Source organism: Micropterus dolomieu, linkage group LG08, assembly GCF_021292245.1.
Source record: "Micropterus dolomieu isolate WLL.071019.BEF.003 ecotype Adirondacks linkage group LG08, ASM2129224v1, whole genome shotgun sequence".
NCBI classification, from domain to species: Eukaryota; Metazoa; Chordata; class Actinopteri; order Centrarchiformes; family Centrarchidae; genus Micropterus; species Micropterus dolomieu.
Genome location: NC_060157.1, coordinates 24,267,888 through 24,286,698, shown reverse-complemented (window position 1 = coordinate 24,286,698; position 18,811 = coordinate 24,267,888). Strand labels below are relative to the sequence as shown.

The 18,811-nt window shown below is 41.5% G+C and overlaps 1 protein-coding gene across 1 annotated transcript in view; it reads left to right on the top strand.

Annotated features, from left to right (window-relative positions):
* The window catches only part of bsna (bassoon presynaptic cytomatrix protein a), a 146,978-nt gene that overhangs the window by 83,217 nt on the left and 44,950 nt on the right, over positions 1–18,811 (top strand). Inside the window, exons 12-13 of the mRNA XM_046055670.1 lie at positions 557–1,057; positions 13,880–14,190. Coding sequence (XP_045911626.1) covers positions 557–1,057; positions 13,880–14,190 — 812 coding nt within the window. The remainder of the gene's footprint in view (positions 1–556; positions 1,058–13,879; positions 14,191–18,811) is intronic.

Below are 18,811 nucleotides of genomic sequence, written 5' to 3'. Positions count from 1 at the left end.
TGGCATTGATGTTTGTTTACATGTGTTTTAATTTAATTGTTTTTTGTCTGCACTGCAAAACAGTCACTCAAAATGAGTCCTCTATTATACCTAGGCTTATACTTATCTTTCTAAAAGTGCCAGCATTATTCTTTCACTGCAATTAACCCATACTCCTAGCATCATAAATAGAAAAAATGAAGAAGATTCAAATGCTCTTTGCAAGGCAGTTGAAAGTATGTTTGTGCAGGATACAATACATTTTCCTACATGTCATTGGCTTTAAATTTGAAGCTGAGACATTTGAGCACAAAACCAGTTGCCGAAGCAGACAGTTTCGCAGTGTTTGTTTTATCCTGATTATATTTCTTGTAATTTCTAAAGGTGACATGAAATGTATTTTGCATGGATATAAAATTTTTACTTTTATTTTCTGCTGTTCTTTCTGTTTCTTCTCCCTTCTGTTTTTTTCTTTTGCATGTGGTTGATCTTCCAGCCTCGTTTCTTTTATCATCCTGCATGCCACTCTCTCCAAACGACATGGAGATTGACTGTGATCTGCTCTCGGTTTCCAAAGCCTACCATCTGGGCCAAGAAGAAACTGACTGGTTTGAGAAGCCACGCTCCAGTTTTCGACACTACGGCAGCAGCCACTCGTCTGGGAGGAGTCGGCATGGTGTCAAACATACCTACCATGATTACGATGACCCTCCTGAGGAGGACCTGTGGCCCCAGGATGAATTCAGCCATGGAGGGCGACAATCTTCATCCCGTGACCACAGACACCATGGCAGCTCTAGCCGACATTCGTCATCGTTGCGTCATGCAGATGAGCCGAGGTCCTCAAGGTCATCAAAAGGGCATCCCAAAGACCCGTCAATGCGCCATGAGACTTCAGGACGAACCTTGTCTTCGGGAAGGCGTGGTGAGTCAAGGTCTGGAGGGTACCACTCTTTGGACTACTCCCGGGATCCGTCTGGGCACCACCACGGCCATCGCTCCTCCAGACAGGGGGACCAACAACGTTCCTCACGCAGCAAGTTCCAGCAGCCAGGAGACATGCAGGGCCAACCACCAGGTACATAAAGATCACTTAATGTACACATTACATATTGTCTGGTGCTTGTTGTTGGTTTAAATGACATCAACATTTATAAATATTACTATTATTAATAGAATTAAACGTGTTAAATTTACCTTGGGCACTACTCAGCCAATTACTTATGTCTTATAAAATATACTAAACTATCAATTTCATCAACTTTAACCAAAATTACCATCAATAGCTAGTAGGTTGAAGGATTTGGAGTTCTACATAGAAGAGGTTGGTGATATATTCACATGCAACACTGAAGAAACAGCATGTTTATCCACAAGCATTTCATTATAAGATAAACAAAAGCAAAACACACAAGATGAAACCTAACTTAAATGCGATAAAGAAAAAAGGTGTGTGTGTGTGTGTGTGTGTGTGCACCTGTCATGTGTATCTTTATTTGTTCTGCTACCATATGTCTTGTGCGCACAATCATTAACACTTACGGTCAGAGGCAAAGAAAGCACGTGAAGTGTGACTTTTGATGTTACTCTCCGCCATATGTGGTTGTGTTAAAGGCCAATTGTGCCATAGTAATGATGGTGATATTTCTGTATAGTCATTCATCTGGTACATGATTGAATATTTGTAATTAGAGGGACGGGAGCATGATTGCTGAAGGTGATGGAATTAATTGTGGTTTCATGGATATTAGGGATTAATGAATTGCTTACTAAGAAAAGATCAATTCAGGAGTATTCTTGTGATGAAGGATTTTTCATTCTCCAACCATCAGCAAGTCCATAATCATGTATTGTTAAAATTATTTCAGTAGCGTGCCAATTGCTTGCATTGAGGTACTTGAGCGATCATCAAATCTCCAGCAATTATAACATATGACGATTAATTCAATAGAGAATTGTCGGGTCCATAAATGTTACCAAATGTGAATTTTGATTGAACTTTTAATCGCTGTTTTGTAAATGAAACATACTGAAAAATGGAGCAGAAACAACAACTATCATTGAACTTCAAGTCAGATTAGAGGTGTTGCTAACCTCTGGTGTTCCTAATCCAAATTCACATAACACTTAACTTGTGAGATCAAAGATGAAGACGCTCTAAAATAGAGGACACAGTTTCCGCCACATATCCGGCATCCAGCGGAGCATTGATGCTGTCAAAAAGAAAATAAGTCCATTGACAAGTGATACGAAGAGAAAGGCAACTGTTGTGTCCAAAGAGCAGAGTAACATCTAACGTCTACGCTGACGTATCGTTTAACAATCTCCTATCAAAGACTTGCATCAGGATACTTTTGTTACATCATGCCTTTACATTATGTTATATGAGATATTATCTAGAGTTACATCGCCTACAGCCTTTCTACTAACAAGTGTTTTGTCATTAAACCCATCTGTAGAATCAATTAATAAGTTTCGCTTGTTGACATTTTATTGATTTTGTGAAAGCAATAAAAGAGCAGCCATGTGGATTAAACGAGTTATCAAACGCTTAATCTGTTATGGCCTTTTTCCTAAATCAGGTCCTAACCCTTGGTTACCAAGCAGTTAAAAGGAAATTGGGTGATATATATGGGTAGAAGATGAGAAAGAGAGAGAGAGAATGCAAGTGAGAGAGAGAGAAAGAGAGAGAGAGAGAGAGAATGCAAGTGAGAGAAAGAGAAAGAGAGAGAGAGCACACATTGAATTTAACTGACCCTTCACTAAGCCACGCCGCAAATATGCAGCTGACCAATCACAGCGCAGTATAGGTCTTGCTCTAACTGAGGGCCGACACTTTCGTGGCTGCGCTCAATTGACTCATAGGCAATAGGAGTCGTCTTATAGCTTTTTTTGCTGTATTTTTCCAAGATATGGTGAAACTCTGTTCCTGGGGCACTTGTAATAGTTACAGTCGCTACCCAGAGAGGTTGATAGGAGACGTACGATCTATTGCCTTTCCAAAACCTAAAACATATCCAGAAAATGTCGGCTGTGGATTGTTCCTAATGTAATGTTAGTTAGCTAATGCTAGCTAACTTACTACTGAATGTAACATTATATAGCCCAGCTGTTCTGCTTTTTAATGATTGTAATAGTGAATAGAGACCTACCGTTACCCAGCTGTACAGGAACAGCATTGATCCTTAATATCGTTGTCCTCTGTCTCTTTTACTCTGTGATCGGTAGGCTTGACCTTCTGTCTTTATTTTTTTCACGTCAGTTTGACAGCCTGAATACAGCCTTTAAATACACAATGCAACTGCAAAACTGTCTGCTTCTTTCTGAGATAGCTTTGTCCAAAAAGTACACCATATTTCTCCGGGGAGTGCAGTAATAGACAGTGGCAGCGCCGTGATAAAGGTCCGACAGGTTTGACAGTTTGTCGGACTTAGCAACAGTAACTAAGAGGGGTGTGGCTTCGCTGAACACGCGGCTGGCCAATCACAACCCAGTATAGGTCTTGCTCTAACTGAGGTCCGAAAATAATAGTAACAGTTGCTACCCTGAGAGATTGAAAGGAGAAGTACCATTTATTCCCTTTCCGAAATCTAAAACAAAGGTCTGAGGAATTGTGAGACAAGTTATATGACCAGGCGAGGGTAGACACGTGTTAACATCTGTGAGGGGTTTCAATGCTGGATAAATCTATGAGATTTGAAAGGAATGAAAACCAATGCTGAGGTTGCTCTGAGGTTTCTGCTGGACAGGTGAGTAGGCTAACATTAGCTTTGCTGTTCCACATAAACGACAGCTTCAGTATTACCGTCTCGCCTGTCTGTGGTCATGTTTGTGATGATCCCAGCTGGTTAGCTTTGTTAGCTTAGCCGCAGCGGTCAGTATGTGTGCGGTAGAGGTGTGTGAACCGGTGTGAACAGAGCCCCGGTGAATAGAGAGAGAAATGGGTCAGCATTAATGCTTGTTCAGCAGTAAATGTACAGTAGAAGTTACAGTGGCTGATGAATAAAGACTGCAGCTTCTCAGGACTAAAGAGGAGCTCCTGGGTGTTGCTTTTTGTACAAACTATTTCAAATAACTCGCTAGTTTTTTACTCTGTTGTGTTTTGGATGCTGCGTTTGTGAGCTTACACATATTGTTTGTTTGATAATGTTTGTTCACTAAATGTAACTATTGAAGTTCCTCTCGATAATCCTACCGATAAGAAACTAGACTCCGTATCTTAGATTTAGGCTTGAAAAAGTATTTGCTTCAATACATATTTAAATATTGTCAGGCTTGTTGTCACACCTTCTACAGTGCTACTAAAACATGCCCTGTTATTGAGGCTAACATGATCTCGGACAGCAGACGCTGTGGATTCTGCTATATTTCAGCAGAGTAGGACTGGTTACCATGGCAATGCGCAGTCATGAGTTTGTTTATCAACAAACTCTCTGCAGAATTGCATAGTATCCCTTTAATTGAACTTTGAAATCAAACATTATCTGGCATGCTCACAGATCCATGGTAATTTTATGGGAAATGACCTGTATGCTGCAGTTAACTTAAACATAAATGTTTAACTTCTCAACAAAACAGATGAGGTGTTTGAACACATCAATGCACTAATATACATTTTTGTATGAAATACATCTGTATCTGACTAATCAGACTCATCTTCAGAGTCACACTTCGGGAACATATAAATTGCCTGGTCTGAGGTGCAAGCATCATGGGCCTATTTGTTGCATTTCACACACTTCACCCATGTCTCCTTTGGAAGACTGTTTGAAAATGGCTCCACATAGACGAGGCAGAAGCACTCTTCTTCATCTGATGATAACTCTTCTATGATTTTTCTTCTTTTAGCTGCATTCTTGTTCTTTGTAGATCTAGATGTTGACTCCGCCCTTTCTTTCCCTTTCTTTGGGAACAGCCTTTTGCTAGATTGTGTCTTATTCTTTTCTATTTGTAGTACCTGATTCACTGGTGTGTCACTTCGAATTGCTGTTTTGCGCTGTTTTCTTCCTTTGCTGGATGGTTTTCACGATCCAGCTTCTGGATATGGCCGGATGTTGTCTGGAGTTGTTAGCCCACTGTCAGCAATGGCATTGCTGGTAAATGGTGAGCTGGTGCTAGCATTTGCATAACTGGTCAGGTCTGTGTTGAAGCTCATGCTAGGCAGGGTAGAGTTAGTGCTGGGGCTTGGCAGGTTGGTACTGGGGCCTGGCAAGTTAGTGCTGAGGCCTGGCAGTTCAGGGTTGATGCTGGAGCCTTGCAGGTCAGGGTTCTGAATAGGATGATCTGTGATGTAGAATGGCGCAAACTCAGTTTCCAGAAATACATCCCTGTAAGGTTTATAAGGTTGGACCCTAGCCACCCTAAAGCCACCCTGAATGTTCAATGGGGTTGCAGCCAGAGGATAGGCGATTATGACAATCCCAGAAATGTTATAAGTTGACATTGTCTTCCCGGGTTTGTTCTTCATCCAGGCATTACACGCATTGTTGATGTGCTTCTTTAGTGGCCCATAGACAGTCCTGTCTAATGGTTGGAGTCGATGGGAGCAGTGGGGTGGGAATGACAGCATAATTATGCCATTTTCAATTGAGTCCATCGATGGACAAATGAGACCAAAAGCAGTGAACAGGACTTCTCCTTTGAGCACTTTGTATCTTCATTGAAATGTTTCAGGAAGTCAACAAAGTGCGCATCTTTCATCCATCCAGAGGGATTTGCCCCTCCTTTGCTGCCAGGTGGCAAGTTGATCAGGAAATGACTGCGGAAGTTGACACAGGGGAAAATGAAATATGGAGGTATACTATTCCATGTGGCAGAGACCGCACAGGCCAGTGTGACAAGAGTTCCACTTTCAGTACTTTCCATCTCTCATTTATGTCGGGAGGATACTGATCACTGAGCCCGAAAGTTGTGCCTTTCAACTCTCTTCCTTTGTTTTGGATCAGTCTCTTCTGTTGACAGTGTTCGCATTTGGCAATGATGGGTAAGGGTCCTTTCCTTGTTTGTTTGAAGTACGTTGTCATAAAGTCTTTGATTGGGTTTTTTCCAGGATGTCAGAGAGGATGAGATTGTCCCGCATACTGTGGGTTTGTATGTCCAAAACTGTCTCTTTCAGGTGTTTGTTTTCCTTAGTGATTGTTAGCATCTGTTAGTTGAGAGGATTGCAATTCTTGCTTAGATGCCAGCAGTATTGCGATCTGACTGTGGGCAAATTCCAGACTGTAACAAACTTTTATTTCTTCATGTTCTATTTGTTTGGGTTGCTGAGGCTGCGTTGTGGAGTGCCGCTGGTGTCGGTGTCGGATTCCATACTTGTATGTTCATGGAAATATTTTTGCTGAAGGCTTCTAGGTCTGTTATTTCTTCCACTATGGTATTGATCTGTTCTGCTTTTAGCAGTAGTTGGTATGTCCAGTCAGCTGATTTGTAGCTGTTCTTTAAACCGCATGTAGTCCTTCTGTCAAATTTGACCCGTTTTCAAATGTTTTTGTATGAAAAATATGGTTTTCTTTCATGTAATTGCACCAATCTTTCTGGGTCAATTTTGACCCGGTGGTGCAAAAAGTCAATTAATCACACTATTGTGCTTTTCAGCAGATGAACACACATGCCACACACACACACACACACACACACACAAACGTCAAAGCTAAATACACCTCTGTAAACGTGCTTCTACCACTCCTTTGCTGTGCCTTCCAAAACAATAGCAAAAGTTCATAAATCTGAACTTTTAAAGCCTTTAAGCCATTTGACACAATGCGATGAAGAGGCCTCATATCAAAAAAAGCAACAGGGGAATTATGTGAACTGCACAGATGGATCAAATACCTCAGCAGGGGTATTGGGTCTGTTGATGCTCGCTGGTACTGAAACCACGGCCAGTGTATGGCATGCCCAAGCATAATTTCATATAAATTGATTTAAAGTGATTTTATTGACACTGAAGTGTAAAAGTAGTAGTCAAAAAAAAGTAGGTGTAACCAGAATTAGGTGATCATTGAACTGGATGCTTAAAGTCAGGCAAACCAGACCAGTTCAATTTTGACCTGGGAGGACAACAAGTGCATGGTTGACGGGAAGACAACACAAAGGTTAAGAAAGGGATTTTGTAGATCTTACAAAAGTTTGTTACCAGTGACAGCGTCTCGCCATGTCAGATCTTGCCTCTGTCAGCCTCTGTCACCCAGTCTCACGATCAGAGCCCATCTCCCCCATCAGCTAAGAGGCTGTTTATGATGCAGGAGCATCTTACAAGTTTTCTGGCCACACATTTAAGTCCACATAGTCCACTTTAAAGGAGAGGTTGAACAAGACACAGTTATGGTCAGTGACATGCGGTTCCTCCGAGTAAATTGTATTATTGTATTAATATTTTAAGTAAGGGTAAAAACAAATCCAATGTATGGCTCTTAATGTGTATGTAATGGGTCGATAAATTACTTTAGTCACTTGTAGTTCAAATGAAGAAAAACAAAACCTGTAGTTACCCTCCGCCTTTGAAAGCAGTTTTTGGAGACCATAGCGAGACCTCCACCCCGGTGGTCCTAGGAGTGCTGATAAAATAACAATCCTCTGGGCACAATTCGATTAGTGGGTCATTTTACATGCCTCTTTGTCAGGTTTTAGTCAGAAACATGAAATCCATGTCCTTGCGGGTGAAAAAAAATCTTTTAATATGAACTATTTATTTGTAATGGAACAAGCATTTACTGTAACTACAGTCTCAATGGGAAAGTAATCCTTTGGAGGAGACAGATTCATGGGAGAACAGTAGGGGGCCAGCGCTCAGGGCAGTGGTTCGTGGTGAAACTGGAATGGGGAGGGGAGGGGAGTGAGTGTGGTAAATAGTCAGTCACGTGCTGAGGACTGCACCACATTCTGTATGTTTTCAGCTACCACTTGTGATCCAGTCTGTTTGGGTGAAGCCCATGTCTTTTAGAAAGAGAACAACGTTCCCAAAAAATATTAAAATTATCAACATAGCATATTTCGTTAGCCCTACAGGCAGCTTGTATCCAGTCAGGGAGGCTGAGGAGTCTCCTTAAATGACCAGCGTCATGGCCAACTGAGCAAATGGAACCTGAGCCGGACACAGACTCCTTTGACAGGACACAGCCTCCTTTGACAGCCTGCAGCGAGAAGAGAGAGAAAGTGGAAGTGGACTTGACTGATGTAAGGGGATGGTTGCTACGTTTTACAACACCAGGCTGGCAAGACTTCTCTGCTACATCTATAGATGTAGCAATGGTTGGCTGTTTAGAGGGAGTTTCCTCCGGCTCCAGTGACAGCTGATCCACTGAAACGTCCTATCGGTGGCCCGGAGCCTTGTCAGACAGAATGGTATAGCAGTTTGACAGCTCTAGGTGAGGTTTAGGTATTGCAGGCTCCGAGCAGCTCTTGCCGCTGCGCAACACTTCGGCCCATGATGGTTGGGTCCGAGGGACCACCCTGTGGGGGGTGGCCTTGGGTCTTGCTCCCATTTGAGCCTGCTTTGCTCCCAGTGCTGATGAAGAGATACCATTCAGCTCCAGTTACCCACTGCAGTGCAGCTGCTCGTCAACATCAAATCAATCTCACATTCAGCCAGTGGACCCCCGACACAGGTATCCGGCCTGATGATTGCCAACTTTTACGTAGAGCCTCTTACTTATCCAATTTTCAGACCTATGCGGAAATATAATGTCACTTCCTGTTCTGACTGTAACATACAGGAAGTTGTTCTTTTTTAACTTGCACATATTGGATAATCAAAATTCTTTTAACTTTTGATCATGACGGTCCATTGATTATAGATCGGACTCTGCCTAGGAAGAGTTTGAAAAACTAGACTTCACATTTTAATTTTCACATAGAATTTAAAAAGCCTAGTTTGGAAGAATCCTAGCATGTTTCGTGATTTGCAACAAAAGCGCCACCTAGTGGCCGATATGTGCCAAATTTTGCAGACAGGCTTAGGCAGGCATGGGAGGGTACTGGCCCAAGTTTAGTTTTTATTGAACAGACCTATGCAGAGAAATGACACCGTTACTACAGGAATTTGTTTCTTTATAACTTGGCCATTTTTGGGATAATGAAAATTTTAATTGTAAATATAGCCACAAACAGCGATTATCGGGATCCAAGCAAGTTGTGAAAACTGCAACATTTGACATTGTCAGAGGAGAAGACCAGATGCAGATGACTCAAGAGATTAAAGTGATGAAAGAATTTAGACTTGAATCCAAGCCTTTTTTGAGATAATTGCGGAAATGCTAACTTGTTTTTTACAGCATCATCTTGAGGTCAGAGAGGGTAAGTATATGTACCTGACTAGTGGGTGAAATTTTCAACCCACCTGCCAGATTTTGTGTCCAAGTTTTGAAGTTTATACTGCACAAACAGTTTTTAAGAAAGTATCACAGGATCCAGGTACAATAAGAAAATTTTGACTCACTATGATCTGAACACTCCCATTGTTGGCAAGTCGGACTTGGTCACCTGGGGATTTGAAGTAGTTAACGGAGCACAACACGAGGCTGCCAAGGCCACACAAAAAGCAACAAAGTCAGCACAGTTCCCAAAGACCCTAGTATTTAAAATATATTCAGTTTTACCATTTATGTTTTCAGAGCACAATCTGCCTGATGTTGTGGTTGGAAGCAAACATATAAATTATGCACTGGACATCCAAAGCCTTTGTCCTTTGTTTGTTGATGGCCAACAGGGCCAGGTTGCTGTTTCAGGCATCACCGCTGCTGTTACTTAGATACTTCTTCATATGACGGAGGCAAGAGAAGCTGCGTTTGCAGGAAGCAGAGGTCACCGGCAGGGTCAGTGAAAATCAGATGAGTCTGTGTAGATCAGTAAAGGCATCCTGCTAGGGTTGCATTAAAGCGAGAAATTCTGTTGTGTCATTTACTTTATGCTCCTGCTTTTCCTTTTTTTCAGCAGATGCTTAACCTGGTGTAACTGCGCTCAAATTCTCTTCTGTCACTCCACAGAACTGGGCTATGGGCTGCAGACATTTCTTGTCTAGGAAAGATGTTTGGGGTTGAGCACTGAGACTCAGGTTAGGACACCTCCGGCCTTGGTTGAGAAATGTCTTTACATTTCTGTCAATAACTGGGTAAACACCTGGAGACGTTGAGGAGGATGTGCCTGTCTCCGTTCAGTTGTCCCACTCTGGCTTACACCAGCTTTGTTGCACAGGTCAGTTGCTCTGTCCCGAATTTCCCTTATGAATTTCCCTCTGCGCGTTTGTCTGACAGTGTCGCAATGACCGACTCCGCTACATCTATTGTGGAGGAAAGCTCAAGACTTGGAGATTGCAGCTAGTCAGACTTTAATTTTGTGACCTGGAAAAGATCCTTGAAAAGCGTGATAAGCAAGACAAACTGCTCTGGCCTCAGTTTTCCTCCGTGCATTAGACTGAGAAGTGAGACTGAAGTGTTGCCCGTAATGCAGGCAGTGATTTCTGGATAGAGGCAATCTGCATGCATGAAGTGCAGGAATTCCTCACGCACCTCTGCTCTTAAATACCACACAAAAATGAAAATTTGTTCACTTTTGAATGAAACCTTTATTATTTGTCCCACAGTGAGGAAATTGCAAGAAATTGGAGCAAGCCTCTGGGCCGCAGCTATATTCAGCGCCGCCACTCGCTTCCCAGAAAAGAATTAATGTAGACAGCAACATAGTATACATGACATAACAACATACAATACAATACAATACACAAGACAACACACATTACATGCGGTCACATGATGGGGGGGGGGGGGTATGGTGCGAGTAAGATAATGAGTCTGTGTATGTCAAGTATGAGGCTTCAGACTGGCTAAGTTGTTAAAAAAAGTTCAGTTCATTGGCCTTGTCCTTGAGGAGAGATAAACCAGTGCGCAGGAGAAGATAGGAAGGCCAGCTGCAAGTCGTTTTCGACTTCCCTCCCAGTCCCCTCCTCGGGGGGAGGAGGGGAGGGGGAGGGAAGGGGCACTAAGACAATAATTTTTTATCCAATTTAGGTTGATTTGGTAACAGTTATCCAGATCAGTCTCCTTCAATTGCTCTCATCCTCAGCGTCATACGTGCATCCAGTTCATGTAGTGATTTCGACATTTCTTCTAATTTCATTGTCAGACCAGTGGTTACTCTCAGCAGCTCACCAGACTGCGCCCCGATGGTGTCAATCCTCCTCTGCGCTTCCACAGACCGGTCTGAGATGTTAAGAAACAGTTCACCGTTCTGATCAGCCCTTTGATGTAAAACCTTCAGCTTTTCGTTCACCCTATTTAAGCACTCTTTAAATTCCCCAGACAGCTTTTGGGTACATTTACTGGCGGCTGTTTTACCAATTTTACGATATATTAGGGAGATTCCAAGACCGATAATCAGGAAGCCCACTAACAAAATTCCAATTATCCATAAATCTTCAATGTCCTAAACAGATAGGTCTCCCACGAGTCGCGAGCGTAGCCTGCAGCGAATGTTCGACTGGGATAGTTCGGCTCACCCGGTGAAGCACGTTTCTGGGTGAAAGTCTTGTCAATAGAGCGACCAGTTGATTAATTCCATTTTGATGGTTTCAGGAGAACAGCAGGCAGGTGGTCAAAAGAGAAAAGTTTCCACACGACCAAAGGAGACAGAAAATAGGAGCAAGCCAAGATAAGAGGGGAGAGTAGGAAAAGCACGACTGCTCTCTACAGTAGCAGGAAGTAGAATGCTTTTATTGACATCTTTGCTTTTGTCATCCGAAATGTTCAGCTTCCCTTATCTCTGCACTTATTATATTTCTGACCATATCTGCAATTATTTGGAAAATCTCCTTTTGAATGTCTTTATGTGTGCATTTGGCATTTATAGGATTGTCCATCAGTTTCTTAGCTACGGTCTCATCGAATTTGCCAATTAAGTTTAGCAGCTCCACAAAGTTTCCCTTATTTCCTGAGTGCACAATTCTTGTATGACCTACATCAATCATGTTTACTAATCTTGAGCCATTTGTCATTACCAATTAGAATTCAGCCAGTGCCTCCATGGCGAACCTCCCCTTCTGTTTTTTAAAAGCTGCTGTTGCGTTCTTTCAATTTTTCCATTGTAATGTTTAAGAGTGATGTAGTGACGTGACCTATGTGTCTCACAGCTTCCCCACTGATCTCTGGACAGTGACAGCCTTATGATGATAAACAATGGTAATTCTGAATGGATCTGCTACTGAATTCAGATCAGTGTAATGGGTGACGTACTGCGTTACTATGCTGCATGCTAAAACCAGCCAGTTTTACTCAGCAAAAAAAAAAAAAAATCACACATCAATTTTGGTTGTTGTATGGTGGGGCTAACACAATCCTTGGTTAGGCGGCGGTGGCTGTAGCGCAACCAAGCCATGCATCAACTGAATAATGATCCTGGATTGTACAAACAGAATTTTGTATAAATCCATGCAACGAATTATGAGGTATAAACTTTTCGTATGTGTAGTGCCTCTTTGTGGAAGAATATCCCAGGACTGTTCAGTGAAGCTCGGACCAAGCATCAGAACAGACACTTTACAATAGCTTAAACCATGATTGTGATTTATGAGCATTTATGTAAAATTGTACATAAAGACACAAAAGTAAAACTTTATGAAAAACAAATGTATTGACGAAAGAAAATTCTTTCAATAACTTTTGATCTGGGACATAGAATATTCTGCCAAAGTTTTGGGCCAAAACGTCTGGGACGAGTTTGCAAAAATAGCTTTTCGATAAAAGGTTGCGTAATTTGACATTTTTAGAGCAGAAGACCATTTGAGCAAAGATGCCGATGAATCCAGAGATTAAAATGATAAAAGAAGATTAACTCTAAACAAAGCTGTTTTTGAGATGACACAGGGCTATGTGAAGATATGAAATCACTTCCTGTTTTAACTATAGCCTACAGGACTTGCGCATTTTTTGGATTATCAAAACTGTTTTAACCTTAAGCTACAGAAAGTTGTTCCTTTATAACTTGGGCATTTATTGGATTATCAAACTTATTTGAATTACATTTGATCATGAGGGTCCATAGCGTCTGTGTGTAAAGTTTCATGCAGATCGAACTCTCCGCATAGGAGTTTGAAAAAGTAGGTTTCGCACATTTTGCGATTTTTGGTCAAAAATTATAGGAGGAAATGGCTGTGGCTCATATCATGAGAAGCAACTCAATTAAGGGAGTGCGGTGGGAAACTGTCCTTCGTAACTGTTTCCAGCAACGACTTTTTAAATAGTTCTGTGAAACATACCATCTGGTGCAGTCAGATTTGCGGTTGCTGGAAGTGGGCAGTGGGGGGCTCTTTCATCCCAGTGCAAAAAGCCCCTACTGAAGTCTACTGCTGTGGTTGCTGGAAGTGGGAAGCAGAGGACACTGGCATCCATGTGCCCCTACCAAGACCGGCTAATGTAATTGCAGGAGCTGGATGACAGGGGGCACTGATGTCCCAGTGTCATTTGCCCTGGATGATGTAGGCTGCTGTTGCTGGTGTAGAAAAACCTGATGAGAGGTGGAGTGCCCCAGAATTCCATGGAAGGGTGGGGGAGTGACGTTTCCAATTTTACCTTTCTTGGTATTGGGAGTACTGTATTATTTTGCCCTCTACTGATTGTTAGCAGAAGCACTGCATAATTTCCGGTCTCTCATCAGTCTTCACTGAACTTGCCTGCACGAGGCATGCTGTTGTGATGATGATTTTGAATGACAGCGTTGCATACCTGCATGACATCATGTAATGTGCTGCAGGGTTCAAAGTACTGCTGATATTCCATTTTTATAGTATCTGCTGTAACGGGGAACTACTGAATTGTTGTCCTGTCTTTTACCATTCTTGTGGTAAGATTTTTCAACAATGAGTGCAAAATTTTTCATTTAAAAGAATTTCACTCTCCCTTCCTCCACCCAGGCTCCTCCAGGTCTGGCAGCAGCTCTGCCCGGGCTCAGGGCCCTGCTGGTGGACCGACGGGATCAGTGCGGCAGACAGATGGGGCTCCAGGACAGAGGACCCAGCTCCAACAACAACCCCAGACATCAGCGGCCAGGCCAGGGCAGCCTGGTGCTGCAGCGACCACTGGCCCTCAGCAGCAGACCCAACTCCAGGGACAAGGTGTGGGCATAGGGCAGGGCCAGGCTAAGCCAGGGCAAATGGGACCAGCAGGTGGACCAATGGGACAGGGCAGGCAGACAGGTCCGGCAGGAACCACGGCAGCCACAATGGTGAGTACAGAGAGGGAAGGCTAGTAGAAAGAAATTGAAAATGAGAATGTTAACAACAATTGCGGTTGTTTCCAGATGATATGATAAAGAGGTGGCATTACGATTTAGAGAATATGGTTAGATTTTTATTTGAACAAAAATAAAAACACATCACTTTTAAGCACTGTTAAAATACAGTTCAGTAGCATATATGAAAATGCATTTAGATCAGATTTACAGTAATTTCATATAAATAATGAAATGCTGGATACTGCTTGGTGAATCATAATGCATCACCTATGCTTGCTACAGCTAAACAGGAGCCAGTGGAGAAACATACAAAATATTATCTGATTATATGGCATTAGTCCAGTGTCTGTCAAGTCAGGATTATTTACACCAAGAGTTTTACAGTAAACAGTGGAAACAAGGTAAGAACATAAAAATAATATTTCCAGTGATCAGATAGTAGACTGCCAGCTGTCAACCAAAAAATCTGGTCTGCATCTGTCCTGAAGCTATTCTCTGTGCATCAGCAGCCACTGAAGTTTAGTCCTTAAATGTTGAAGGCAGATCTGGAAATGAACATTTCCAAACCAGTCCACCAGTGAGAGATGAGGTGAGGCAATTATGCAGGAAAATGTGAGACCTTTACAGTGGCAGCATTTCTAAATGTTTACTGAGAGTGGTAAATTACACAGTATTCATATACCGCCTTTCATTCAGGTAAATGCAATTTAAAGTGCTTGACTGACAACAATAGAAGAACACAAAGAATGTACTGTATGAGTAATATAAGAATTTGTACATTAAAGTTCACTCTTGACTTTAGGATCAGTAGTTAGAATAATCTTAACTAATTCTCAAAAAAGTAACTGTATGTATTAATATGAAGAGAAGGACTAAAATCAAGTAAAACTGGGTAAAAAAAAAAAACAGTAATATAATACGCCATCAAAAACTATCTTTAGTCAGGAACGTATTGCCACCAAATTAAAAAAAAGGATTAATAACAACAGAAACTCTATCAGCAAATGCCAGGCTGAGAAGTTGGCTTACAGGTTTACAGTAGGGGTGTGATGATACACTTGAGACAAGACGATATACGATATTGGATTCATGAGAAAGAGACGATTGTTTGTGTCTTATCTGTCATTCTGTCACCATTTATTGTTTCCAACGGGTACCCAAAATGCTGCCACCAGGGTCTTGTATGATTTTGCTCCTTTATACTAACACTTGCACAGATACACTGTGGCTACTTTAAGACTGACCTACAGTAAATCCGATATTTTTGTTCAGCAGACACAGTAGAGAGAGAGAAAGAGAGAGAAGTTCTGTTGTTGTTAAGAAGTCATGTTTAAGGCTTGCTCCTTTACAAAACGCCTGTTTTCGGTCCAAAAATTGGATTTAATGAGGAAAATGTAAAAGGAGTGATGACAATATGCCACAGGAGAGTGAGAGAAAAAAGAAGGAGAAAGAAAAGAAATTTAAAGTTGGAAGAAGGAGCTCAAAAACAGAGAAGAAACTGAAGAGAAAAAACAAGGAGAAAACAAACAAACAAAGAAGAGGATAGGGGGAATAAGCAAGCAAGTAACAGCAAACTAATGGACACTGAAATCAGTCATTTATTTATTATTTAAAAACAAGTCCTAATTATATAAAATATATTATATATTCCACTATATAAACTGTTATATTGCAACAAATAAAAGCACAACAACCATCCAGCATTTTGGCAACAGGGTAACAGGGTATCACTTGCTTCCTGGTTGGCGGACAGCAGAAAATAATGTCTTTTTTTGCCCTCCAAGGAAGCGTTTTCCTTGGAATGTTTTGTCACGTTAAAGCTATGGAGGTGTTCGAAATGGAAGGCAGTTGCCTCGCTGCCTCGATACCATAATAGACAGCTGCCTCAGAGGGCATCACTTTCAAGTGAAGGCATCTCTGTTAACATTGTTTCGAACAGCCTTCTAGGGCAGCACTTACGGCAATGCGTGACATCAGCACGCCATCTTGTGTCTCTTCTGGCTGTCGGAAGAGAGACGCTTGCCTTAGCATCAGCTAACTAGCTATTGACAAGCCAAATGTCTAACAGACGCCTCAGAAATCCTACTGGACAAACTGGGTTGGTTACAGTCGCGGGCTAATATGATAGTTCAGTGTTTAGTTCTCACTAGCTTTTAAAACTTTTAAAAATGTATATTGTGTACAAATTCGGCTTGTTTGTCGCCATCTTGACCAGTTTTTGAAAGATACGGCAGCCGCACAGTTTATGGGTAATAGGCTGCAGTATTCAGTATTTTTAATGGATGGAAAATAAGTATACTCGAAGAGAAATACTCTGACACCACCAGAAAAACAGTAAACCTGAGTGCTGAGAAGGAGAAGGAGGTCCTCACAAGCATTGCTCCTACCCTGCTCCAGACAGACAGGCTGCAGATGCTGACACTGATCTTCCCCTGCTACAGCATTCATCATTCATCATGAGAGAACACTTCTCCCAGACAGAAATAGAACTGGTACAGATCAGAGAGCAGGTGGACCAACAGCAGTGAGCTTATCCTACGTCACTGACTTCCAGGCAACTGCCAAGAAAGAACAGGACAATATCAACTCACAGCTGAGAGAGTTTAATCAAGAAATAGCTCGTCAGAGAAGACAGCTGGATCATTTCAGATGACTCAGCTTGGTGCAGACTTCCAGAGAGACTTCCACCCCTACACCAATATCAGCGCCTTCCGGGACTGTGGACAGCCAGGTCACCAAATCTACCGCATCACCAACATCACAACCCACAGTCCACCCCACTGGCCTCTGATACCCAATCAGAAAGCTCCCCAGCCCGGAGGTCCTCCTATATTCCCCCTCCTCCCAACATCAGAACCAAGGCTGCAGGAGCAGCAGCCTATTGGACTGAACTATACTGCAGCGGTGAGAAGAGCAACAGCACCAACCGCCTCTGGTGATCTTAAATAAAATATTACACATGCTAAACCTGCTCTGCTCTCGCCTCGTAGAAGAGCAGAGACCGCTTAAAGACATCACAACAATTAATAGTTTAGCATGTTGTATATCATTTTAAATGAAAAGTAATATAAGGACAACTGCATCTCCTCTTGACAGTATTTCACACACGATACACTCAAAAATGTTACTCGAAGTTCTTAGTTTAATATTTTATTAATTCACTTACAACACTCCTCATTTTACATTTTTTTTACATTTATTCTTTTTGTTTAAGGTGTTATTTTTATTATCAGATCACACTCAGAGATTAAATCGTTTACAATAACATGTTGGAACATTCAAAGATTGAGATCATCAGCTTTTGGTTTAAAGAGCAGAAATTCTGATTTAAATAGAGAGTTAAAAGACTCTGACATCATTGTTTTACAGGAGACATGGTGCAGAGAAGATGTTTCCACTGGTTGTCCAGACAGCTACACTCAGATTATTATTCCATCAACAAAAAAATCCCACAATAACCCAAGGCAGAGATTCAGAAAGCACGTCTATATGCTGTGAATCAGAAATGAGAAAGTCCATTACAGTTATTACAAAAGAAGAATATTATGGCTAAAAATTAAAGATGAAGATGATGAAGCTTACTAATACAAGCGGTATGCAGCTTTTACAGCTCTGCCGTACAATCGGCCTGTATGGCAGGCTACGAGGAGACTCTCTGGGTCACTACTGTGGGTGTCCTTTGTTCTCCAAATCCCTTGCAACAACGAAGGCAAAGAATCAATAGTATGCTTTCTTAGTTTCAATGATTTTATTAAACATAAAAATTAGGGCTGTCAAATGATTAAAATTTTTAATCAAATTAATCAGAATTTTCAGTGGATTAATCAGGATTAATCACTATTTGCAATTACACCTGAATCCTAACCATTTTTTTTTTCTGAAATGCATACCAAAAGATAAATAAAAAGACACAGATACATAATTTTCATATTATGTCTGTTTATTAACACAGCCAAATAATGGTGGTTTAAATCAAGCTGAAACATACTACACACCATAATATTTGTTTTTGTAATGTCCCATCGCTTCTTCTTTGGCATTCCTCTTAACCAGGATGTACAATTTACAGCATTCAATTGAACATAAAGCAATAAATGTAGTCAAATCATAACAGTGACCTACCATATTTTTGCACAATTTGAGTCATCTGTTGCGTTTTTATGTGGAAAAAAAACATTTTCAATAAAACTTTTAAATCAAACCAAAGAACAATCTTTTACCTTTTCGTCATGTTGCACTGAAACTGGACTTTTTGTTTGAACATCACCTTTCAAATCTACTGAGCTTCATCATCTTTCTAACTACTATAACATGTTGCACTGAAACTGGTCTTTTTGTTTGAACATCACCTTTCAAATCTACTGAGCTTCATCATCTTTCAGCCAGTTGCTGAGGCAAACTAATTTGTTCACATTTTCTGAAAGTAAAGCTGATCTTTTCTTGTTCACAATGTGACCTGCAACTGAGAAAAGTCGTTCACAGGGAACAGTGGTTGCAGGAGTGGCTAGATATTCGTGAGCTAGTGAGGCCAGCTTCTCATGGGCTCCTGAATGAGATGCCCACCACCTCAAGGGGCAGTCCTCCAATTTAATGGTGGGCTCTGCTCTGTACC